The sequence below is a fragment of the Eretmochelys imbricata genome, chromosome 11 (genome assembly GCF_965152235.1).
Source record: "Eretmochelys imbricata isolate rEreImb1 chromosome 11, rEreImb1.hap1, whole genome shotgun sequence".
Classification (NCBI taxonomy): domain Eukaryota; kingdom Metazoa; phylum Chordata; order Testudines; family Cheloniidae; genus Eretmochelys; species Eretmochelys imbricata.
This window is the reverse complement of record NC_135582.1, coordinates 43,302,873-43,313,737: the sequence shown is the minus strand read 5'-3', so window position 1 is coordinate 43,313,737 and position 10,865 is coordinate 43,302,873. Positions and strand designations below refer to the sequence as shown.

The window sequence follows — 10,865 nt, the reverse complement described above, 5'->3', positions numbered from 1 at the left end:
CCGGCTCCTTTCCGAGGCCAGGCAGACTGCGCGGCGGAGTGCGGGAGCCCCGGGCTTGCAGACAACCGCCATCTCGCCCCGCCGGGTGCACACCCACCGCTGCCCGGGCCCTGCGGGGGGCTCGAGGCGCCCGCGCCGCCCCGACGGCCGTTGGCACAGCAGCGGCGCCGCCCGACAGCTCCCAGCTGCGCGGCGCTCCCCCCTCACGTGATCCGGGCTCGGGGGGGGGAGCGGGGAGCGGCGATTGGCTGCGCGCGGCGCGCGGTGTTTGATGGGAGAGCAGCTGAACGGTCGGTGGTCCAGTCAGCGCCGGCGGGAGACAGCAGAGACGAGAGCAGGATGCGCGGGGCAGGCCCGCGGCAGGTACTGGGGGCTCTGCTCGGGTACCCAGCGCGTCCCGGGGCTCTGCGCGGGCCGGCGGGGGGTGGTTCTCCAGGCGGCCCGGGTGCCCGGTGATGGGTGCCCTCTTTGTCCCGGTCCTCGCCGCTCTGCCCCTGGAGCTTCCCCCGCAACCGGCTTGACAGGCGGCCCCGCTCCCTGGCGCGCAGGCCTTGCGCCCGGCAAGGGCTGGGCTGGGGAAGGGGGGCGGGTCTCGTCGTGTTCAGGGGAGCTAGTTCCCAGTCGCCAAAGCAGCTCCCAGTGACCCGGGAGGCTGGGGGAGTCGGACAGGGTAGCTACAGCGTGACACGGCAGCTTGTTCTCCCTGCGCCGGCACACGAGAATTGTGCCGGTGGGGGTGGCCTCGGGAAAGCCTGTTTGGTTTTGTTCCTACTTCTGTAAAGTACGGAGCAGGTGGTACAGCGTTAGCGGAATATGCTTCATGAGTGATTTGCAGACAAAAGGTAGCTGCGAGTAGCTTACATTAGTTTCCAGTACAGCTATATCAGGACAGGTAGCCTCACTGCAGCCTTAGTGTCTTTTGGCTACTCTGTTTTCATGGGCAGCTGTAGAAAACTAGAGTGAAAAAAGTGCTCAACCAAACCACTCCTTAATTCATTATCAAAAGCATAGTCTACTAAGGACCATTTTGCCAACCAGAGTGACATACCATTGTGTAGGGAAGTTCCCAGATCTGGCTCAATACTGTGAATCCAGTAAACTCCTTAATTGGTCTCTTTGAAATCCAGTTTGATCCTAAATCTGTTTTTAAAATAAGGTTTTACAAAACTTAACACCATTATTTATTTCCAATGACATTTAAAAAACTAATCAATAGAAAGATTTTTAGCAGATGTTCCTCTACAGGGTTTGCAACCCAGCACTGGTGCATGTGCTAATCTATAAGAACCTGAAACTGAGGGGGAAAAACAACTAAAATTAAATTCAGGAGTCTATTTTTGTTGCTCAAACTGAGATGCAAAAACAGGTAGCCATAATGGTGAAAAACAGACTTGATTTTAATAATTTGTTTAGTAATTTAAGGTTTTTGCAACATAGATAAGGAAACTTATAAAAAAATGAACAGTATAGTCTCCAAGGCCTATCCATCCTGAAGCTTGAATTGTTTCAGGCTGTTCCACATCTAGTTGTCTTTTCTTCAGGGTTGGCTTTCTTGAATTAAAAACTTATGATGATGAAACTGGCCAAAAATGCATGTTTAAAACTTAGACTCCTAAATCAATGACATAATATAGATTTAAGAACATGATTTAGGCACCACCATATTTGAACACATCAACTGTTTTTATGCAATCTTGACTGTTTTTATAGTACTTGAAGATTTTTTTCAAAAAAAGCTGGAATAAAGATCAAATCATATTATGTGATTCTAATTACAAAGCATTTTGGGGCTTTTAAATCAAGGCTACGAGGATTATATTTTGTTAGTTAACGGTGTCTTTAAAAGATTTTGTTTGGATTTAGAGAATGGAATCAACTGAATCAAGCTGTCTGATTCTGGATCTGACTTTCAAAATGGGCTTCCACTTTTTTCAGTTGTAGTTGTTGCATTGGCAATGAACTGCCAAGAGAAAGCAGCAATGAATTCTGGGTGAAAATGGTTTTGTCATGAAGACTGCAAACAATTGTTTATGTATACTATTGAAGGGGGGGGAAAATCCTTGCAATCATCTAATAGAATGTCTTACATACAGTTTTGTAAACTCTTAATAGTCATTAATCCCTTTTGTATATTATCTGAATTGAGGTGACTTTAAATTTTGAGACTATTGTACATAAGTGTTTCAGGTTGCAAAATTAGAGGATCTAAACTCGTTTTTTGAGATCACCTGCATTTTACAAAACTCCTATTTATTATAGTAGTGTGGAGAAATCAGAAGCTGAAAATAGGACTTTCCATATAATTTTTGATACCATTTTTTCTTGAATGGCTGTTGGAGGGTCTGACACTTTTGTCATCTTTGCTTTAAGGTTAGGGTTCTATTTGAGTTCTAAAGTAAGACAAAATGCTCATATTTCAGTCTTACCTGAGGAAAGCAATCTGTAATTGCACAATTGTTGTAACAAGTTTAGCAGAACACCAAATTAAGCATGCAAATATTCCTCTGATTTTTGCTAGTTTTTCCTAGAGTTGTTTTATAGAGATGGGGATTCCTGCTCAGTAGTTGACTGGTCAACTTCCCTTAAAAATAAATAAAGGAAAGAAAGCTTAACCTAAAACTTTCCCTTCTGCCTCATTCAGCCCTTTAATTTTCCCAACCATTCAGTTTTCACATTGCTTTATAGTAATCAAGAAAATCTATGTACAGAAGCTAGTTTCTCTGGTTGAAGCAATACTGTCAACATATTTAATCTCTCAATTTAGGAATTGACTATAAAATGTTTCCACATAACTTTTATCTTAAACGATAAGCTTTGGACATTTAAATTATTGCTTTGCCACACTGGGATAGCAAATACTGCACATGGTAACACAGTTGCATTTTCAGTAATATGTGGTGATGTTTATGGAAGTAGGTTCTATCACAGCACTGACAATCAGAGTGAAAAGAGGAACTCTGCTCATGCTGGTGGAGACAGAGAGGCGGAAATAAGCTGTAACTTGCTATTGGCAAGGGCATGAGAAGGAAAGAGGCCTAGGAAAGGGGAAGTTTTGTCAGGATAGATATTAGGATGTTAATGGTGTGTGTGTGTGAGAGAGAAGTGATGTGAAGTAGAGTGAGCAAGAGGCCCTTGGATATTCTATTTATGGAGGAGCTGGAGGAAATCTGTCCTGTGGTTGTTTGTGAAAGAGCTGCAGAAGAAAGACATGGGGGAAGAAGGGTGGTACTGGAAGGGCTGGCAGCTAATGTACTTCATGTGCAAACCAAAACAATGGGGAATGCTTAGTCTTTCAAATATAATACAAGGCATATAAATAAAGAATAGGAAATTTACTTGCTTCCCTAATTTAGCTGTTCATATCAAATATCATTCCTTTAAAAATGTCTGATTTTTCAGAATAGTACATGTAAAGCAAGTCACAGTTCTAGTCCATATGAACGTGTCCATACCCACATTTTGACAAGACTGCTTTCTTTCACAGATATTTGCCAAATAAGTTTCAAAATAGACAAGTGATACTAATAAGGCCAAGTTAAATATATACATTGAGATTGTTTTTGTCCTTTTAAAGAGTGCAAACTTTCTGGTGAGTAATTAGACACATTGTAGTTTAGCCCTTCTTTTTTTTTGCAACAAAAACAGCATCTCTTTTAAAAAGTGTTCAAGAGCAAAGTGTCTGCTCAGAATGGTCCAAACATATAATACATATTTGGCATACACCGCCTTACATGTGACTGCCAAGTAGATGTTATATAAACTTTAACAAAACGTTTTTTAGCATTAAAACAAATAGATTATTCTTTCATTGTGAACTTTGTTGTAGAAGTGGCTATCCACAGGGTAAATCTAAGGGACCCAGAAAGTATTTGTGCTTTTCCCTGTCTGCAGCTCACCCCTCTTGATTAGTCATCTGGCAGCAGCAACGTTGATCTGTCCATCTGTTCTTTGCTTTAATTTGTAGTAATTCAAATACTGATTTTTCTCAGCATCTTTAAGGATTGTTTTCAGAATCATAAGACTTAACTGCATTCTCATAGTTCTGGCTTCCATGGAAATTTTTGGTTTTCTTAAATGGTGAAAGAGTTACTTAGCACTCACTACAGCTAATACTGCTGTGGCTATGTGTACTGTGTTATTACCTTGTTCTGACAACCTCTTAAACTTTTTGAGAAGAAATCTGGATCTAGATGGAGTTTCTGTATCTTTAATTTGGCCAAAGATAATTAGTAATGGTAATTTTAATACCTCTGCTAAAATGAAGGATTTTTTCTCTTAAAGACAGTGTTACTTCAATCTCCTTAGTTCAAAAGACTTGGTACAACCCTTGCTTTTTGGTTGGGATTATTATTATTAACAGGGATCCTAGTTTTCTGAGATTTAAAAAAAAATTATCTGATAAAAACCATAAAAATCCCAGTGTTTCCCACAATTAAAATGAAATGCTGAACTGTAGTTTCCCTAGCCTTGATATATAGTTATCTGTTGAACACAGTGTTTTATTGATAGACTGCAGAACCCCATTTAGCTGAGCCTCCATTATTTGCCTCCTTGTATTAACTGAACCAGAGGTGCCCAAGCCCCAGTCATTGTCAGCGCAGGGCAGCTGGTGGCTCTGTTAATATGGAGAGATGGATAATGGAGGTTCGGATAAATGGGGTTCTGGTATATATAGATATGGTATGTGTATGTATAAATATACACATATACATATACACAGACGTTTATTTTTTTACAAAATGTAAAAATGAAAGATTCTCTGTAAAAATGCAAATTCCACGTTTTTCCATGGCAAATGGCTTTCTAGAATCTCTGGTTATTACAAATAGGAATTTGTAACTTTTTTTTCTCACTTATTTATAGGTAAAAATTCTAAATTGAGGGACTGAAATGGTAGTAAAATATGTAATCTATCATCTGTAAATTCTGTGTGAACCCATCTGGGCAAGCTCGTGGCTGAAGGTTGTTGGTTTATGATTGCTGTTCATTGGTCTCTGAAGTAACTTGGTGGTTATTCCATTTTTCTGTGAAGCATCCACATTATGATTTTTGCTGATCGGAATCCTTGTCAGTCTTGGCAGACAGCTGGACCTGGAGACTGACCTATCGCTGCACCATTAGAAGTATTAAAGGCCATTGCACTGCTGCTGTCTGGATTTTATATATTCTGGGCATAAAGAGAGGCCAATCTGACACTTCACAAGAGCATTCAATTCACATTAAATTTGAATTTGACAATTTAGATTTTTTTTAACGTGGTCTGAATTTTAAATCTGCAGTTGAAATTAATGTACGGCTAATTAAATTACATGGCACTTAAATCATTCTCATTTGCTAAATTATAACGTTTGTGGCACTTAAATGAAGACAAGGGTTCTGAGTACTAGTTGTTTTGTATTTTACTTGTAGATAGATATCTCCAAAACAAAACATAAACTTGCCCACAATCTTGGTAAGCTACTTAGTAGAATGACTTAACAATACAAAGAGGTTCTAAAACTGGTGGCTGGAGTGAAGGAGTATGTGAAGAATTTGGAGATGATAGACACCCATATGCAGTGTTACTTAATTTATATTCCAGAATGCAATTGTGAAATATCACCTTAAACATCTTAAAATGTACTTTTGGCGTATTCTTAAACAGAAATGCTTTACTTCTAGCTGTGAATTCCATCAGAAGATTGTTATAAGCAACCAAGTCAACCTATTTCCACAAATTAAAAAATGGGTGGATTAGTTTCCCGATGGAGGGTAAGTAAATCTTGTTATGATATAAAAATCTTTACAGATAGTTCAGGAGACTAAAATACTTGTAAGTCTGAAATATTCTTTTCTAAATAATTTGATATGGTTTAGAATAGAATTCTGTATTTGTTCATAGGTTTCAGAGTGGTAGCCGAGTTAGTCTGTATCAGCAAAAAGAATGAGGAGTACTTGTGGCACCTTAGACTAACACATTTATTTGGGCATAAGTTTTTGTGGGCTAAAACCCACTTCATCGGATGCATGCAGCGGAAAATACAGTAGGAAGATAGATATATACATAGAGAACATGAAAAAATGGGTGTTGCCATACCAACTATAATGAGACTAATCAATTAAGGTGAGCTATTATCAGCAGGAGAAAAAACTTTTGTAGTGATAATCAGGATGGCCCATTTCCAACAGTTGACAAGAAGGTGTGAGTAACAGTAGGGGAAAAATTAGGATGGAGAAATAGTTTGTACTTTCTGTAATGACCCCTCCACTCCCAGTTTTTATTCAAGCCTAATTTAATAGTGTCCAGTTTACAAATTAGTTCCAATTCTGCAGTTGCTCATTGGAGTCTGTTTCTGAAGTTTTTTTGTTGGAGTATTGCGACTTTTAAATCTGTAATTGAGTGACTAGGGAGGTTGAAGTGTTCTCCGACTGGTTTTTGAATGGTATAATTCTTGACGTCTGATTTGCATCCATTTATTCTTTTGCATAGAGACTGTCCGGTTTGGCCAATGTATGTGGCAGAGGGGCATTGCTGGCACATGATGGCATATATCACATTGGTAGATGTGCAGGTGAACGAGCCTCTGATGGTGTGGCTGATGTGATTAGGTCCTATGATGATGTCCCTTGAATAGATATGTGGACAGAGTTGGCAACGGGCTTTGTTGCAAGGATAGGTTCCTGGGTTAGTGTTTTTGTTGTGTGGTGTGTGGTTGCTGGTGAGTGTTTGCTTCAGGTTGGGGGACTGTCTATAAGCTAGGACTGGGCTGTTTCCCAAGATCTGTGAGAGTGATGGATCGTCCTTCAGGATAGGTTGTAGATCCTTGATGATGTGCTGAAGAGGTTTTAGTTCAGGGCTGAAGGTGACGGCTAGTGGCGTTCTGTTACTTTCTTTGTTGGGCCTGTCCTGGAGTAGGTGACTTCTGGGTATTCTTCTGGCTCTGTCATTCTGTTTCTTCACTTCAGCAGGTGGGTATTGTAGTTTTACGAATGTTTGATAGAGATCTTGTAGGTGTTTGTCTGAGGGATTGGAGCAAATGCGGTTGTATCTTAGAGCTTGGCTGTAGACAATGGATCGTGTGATGTGGTCTGGATGAAACCTGGAGGCATGTAGGTAAGTATAGCGGTCAGTAGGTTTCCAGTACAGGGTGGTATTTATGTGACCATCACTTATTAGTGCTGTAGCGTCCAGGAAGTGGATCTCTTGTGTGGACTAGTCCAGGCTGAGGTTGATGGTGGGATGGAAATTGTTGAAATCATGATGGAATTCCTCAAGGGCTTTTTTTTCATGGGTGCAGATGATGAAGACATCATCCATCCTGATTATCACTACAAGTTTTTTTTTTCTTCTCCTGCTGATAATAGCCCACCTTAATTGATTAGTGTTGTTATAGTTGGTATGGCAACACCCATTTTTTCATGTTCATATATATCCTCCCCCCCTGTATTTTCCACTGCATGCATCCAGCGAAATGGGTTTTAGCCCACAAAAGCTTATGCCCAAATAAATTTGTTAGTATTTGTTCATGATACTTTGGTCAAACTGTTCTGAGTCTGAAATTTCTAGTAATCATCTATGTGCTGATTGAAAACCAATAACCAAATAAACATTGGTCATGCTACCCAAATGGAAAACTGTATAACTGATTAGGCTTGGGTTCAGAATCCACTTAGGGCATGTCCTTACTAATAGGCTGTTTTGTGCCTTACATAGCTTTTATTGCTTTCTTTGTCCTGCCTTTGGACCTTGCTTTGAATTTCTAATAGTTGGAAATGTGGTGAAGATGACTGTCACCTCAGGGATTCCTTCAGAAGTCCCTTTCTAGATCTAATAATCACTTACATCTATTCTGATCCAGTGCTAACAGTACATAACAGATTGTGATTTGGTTGCTGTTCCTGAGCCTTTTAACCTAGGTACTAGTGAATAAATCAAGAAGAGTATCATTCTTTATTTGTCTAGATGTATGTACTAGTTTAAGAGTGCCTAGCAAATATTTAAAAATAGAGGTAAATCTCCCTTCCGTCCCATTCTGCAAGAAAACTAGTATCTTTAGTTTATACATTTGTTGTTGGGATGTGTGAGGAACTTATGGCAAAGCGAGGTCAAATACATGAATGGTGAAGTCTGGTCATTCTTGCCTCTTGCGGGAGTAAGTTCCATAGTCTAGTTTGTTCTTGGTTTTTTAGCATATCTGAGTGTGTGAAAGCTTTCTTTACAAAACACTTGTAAACTGCAAACTATTTACAGCTCACCTAAATTCACTGTATATTTCTCATATGTGTTGCATGCCCAAAGAATGTCTTGAGTTTTTAACCAAAAAATACTGCATAAATCTAGTCCTCTAAAGATTTAACCTGTCAAATTTGTATAATGGATGTTTTACCAGGCCCTTACGGGTAAAATATAACTTTCCTGCTCATGTTGTGCCATCTGGCTGACACCTCTACGTGAGTTTGAGGGGGAATCAAAAAAGATAATGAACAGGTTGAGATGTATCTTCTTTTCTCAAAACTCAGTGTTTTGGAAGATGGACTCTATTCCTGAAAGAAATCCTCCTGGGAGGTGAAAATATTCTGTTTGCAGTTGCTAGTAATTTTTATTTAAAACAAATACACATAGGCAGCAATGTTCATGTGACTTTTTTGTTGGAATGTCAGGTTGGTCTCTGCTGTTCACATCTCCTCCCTTGTTTCATTCATCAATATATTTCCTCTCCTCATTTATTCCATATCCTACATTCATAATAGCTTCAGATCCTCCACAGGTGTTCTTCCTTTCACATGTACCCCCTCTCTCTGTCTTCCTCCAAGTCTCATCTACCTCCCTCCTTATTGCCGCTGTGTGTGTACACCAGATCACTAGCACTGGAAGTGGGTAGGGGAAAGGTGAGACCCAGAGAACAATAAAGGGCAGCTCTCCTGCACAGCAGCTGAGTTCTTAATTTATAATTAAAAAGTTGCTGGAGCTCAACCAATTTTTTTTTACTTTCATAACTGATGCAGCAAGCTAAGTTCCCTCTAAGCTGCACGGCAGTACAGCTGCCTATTAAGCACCACGCAGGTGCTCAGGGCTGCAACTGGGAGAGGTTCCTCTCCCCCAAGCCCCAGACCTGCTGAGGCACCCCTCCTCAGACCTGCTGTAGCCAGGGGATAGTTGCTCCTCCCCCGGCCCTGCCCCAGTCCGTTCCTGGACCTGCCACAGCTTGGGGACAGGTGCCCCCCCCCCAGAACCGACCCGATCCTGCCCCAAACCTGCTGTGGCCAGGGAGAGGCACCTCTCCCCCTTATCCCAGGTGCTGCTGCGGGGAGAGGGAGCAGGGGTGGAGTCCAGGGCAGCTGGGCTTAGGCGAGCTCAGGCTTCAATCCCCTGTCTTGGGGTCCTGTAGTAATTTTTGTTGTCAGAAGCAGTTCGTGGTGCAATAAGTTTGAGAACCCATATTCTAAGGGCATGTCTACATTACAGACTTAAGTCAATGTATGTTAGCTCGACTTCTAGCCCCACAGTAATTAGCATGGACATCAACCACCACAGTACCCTCCTTCTCTTGGTGGTGGATGTCCTCCCAAGGAGTGCTTCAACTAACTGTGGGGTGGGGTTGAGAGCAAGGGCTTTCAGCTCTGTGCCACTCCCCACCAGGAGCAGAGGCTAGCTGGGTGGGGAGCAAGGCAGGTGTAGCCTGGCAGACAGCTGTGGGCAGCTGGGCTCTAGCTGCCTGGCTTTCTTGCCCATTTCAGGGCTCCAGCACCTAGCCCTGAAATGGACAAGACAGCCAATGTAAGTAACACAGTGTCTACACAGACACTGTCTCCCTGACTACACCAACATAAGCTCTGCACCTCCTGTGGAGGTAGAGTTATTATGTCGGTGTAGTAGGGCATTTACATCAGCGGGACGAGGCTGTAGTGTGTACACTGACATAATTAGGTCAACATAAGCTGCCTTACGTGGACCTATCTCTGTAGTGTAGACCAGGTCTTTGTACTAGGTCTGCTGGCAGGGTGCACATCCTTGTTAGTGTGTGGCTTAGGAGAGGAGCCTTTATAAGCAGCTAATGTCAGCAGGAAATGTGCACGGAAAGTGGATAACTAGTCAATTAAAATGAGTACAAAGTAAAAGTACATTTCATTTGTTGGTTTTGAATGAAAACACCTTAATCTGTTGTCACATATAAATACTGCTGGCAGTATGTTGTAAACAGAATATCTTGGGTATCACTGTAGAGTTCGATGACACCTCTTTTCCCTCCCCGAAAGCAGGCAAAGGCTTCGACAGTAGAAGTGTTGGAGAAAATTGATAAGGTATGTATTTTGCCTCTGCACTATTCCTGTTCTATTTACTTTAGAAATAGACATCTAACATCTGGGCAGTTTTTTAAAATCACCAAGCTTGTAACAAATGGGGGGCGGGGGAGGAGAGGAGGTTATGTACATTTTAATTAGGGTTGGCAGAATTCAATTTTAACTTTTTTTAGAATTTTATCATGTTATTTAAATCTTTGTAGTTGCAGGAAGTTATCGGCGGGGGATCAGGCAATAATTATTTAATCTCAGTGGAGAGATTCAGAAAGTTAAAGCTTAATAACCATTAAAACACACATTGCCAACATCACATGTCAATATATACAAAGTAAATATCATTAAATCAAAATCTAAGTTCTTAAGCAGCATTTTTTTACTTTGCCTGTCTATTTTGATTGTCAATGGAAATATTTTTTTTTGGTTTGTGTGCATACGGTGAAATCAACGTTTACGGATTTAAAAAAAAAAAAATCAAATCCTTCCAAGCCTAGTTGTAATGGAATTAAAATTATAATGGTGCTGATTCCAGACTTGAGCATTGATGTACTAGAGACTTGGAGCTTCAGGAGAAGGAAAGTAGAGAG

The 10,865-nt window shown here is 41.1% G+C and overlaps 1 protein-coding gene across 3 annotated transcripts in view; it reads left to right on the top strand.

Moving 5' to 3' along the window:
* Window positions 1-254: 254 nt before the first annotated feature.
* The window catches only part of LNPK (lunapark, ER junction formation factor), an 85,707-nt gene continuing 75,096 nt past the window's right edge, over window positions 255-10,865 (top strand). For 2 of the 3 annotated variants that reach the window (XM_077829825.1, XM_077829823.1), the window contains exons 1-3: window positions 255-363; window positions 5,662-5,751; window positions 10,237-10,281. In XM_077829825.1, coding sequence (XP_077685951.1) covers window positions 5,725-5,751; window positions 10,237-10,281 — 72 coding nt within the window. In that variant the 5' untranslated portion in view covers window positions 255-363; window positions 5,662-5,724. The remainder of the gene's footprint in view (window positions 364-5,661; window positions 5,752-10,236; window positions 10,282-10,865) is intronic. The other variant, XM_077829824.1, reaches the window with a different exon arrangement.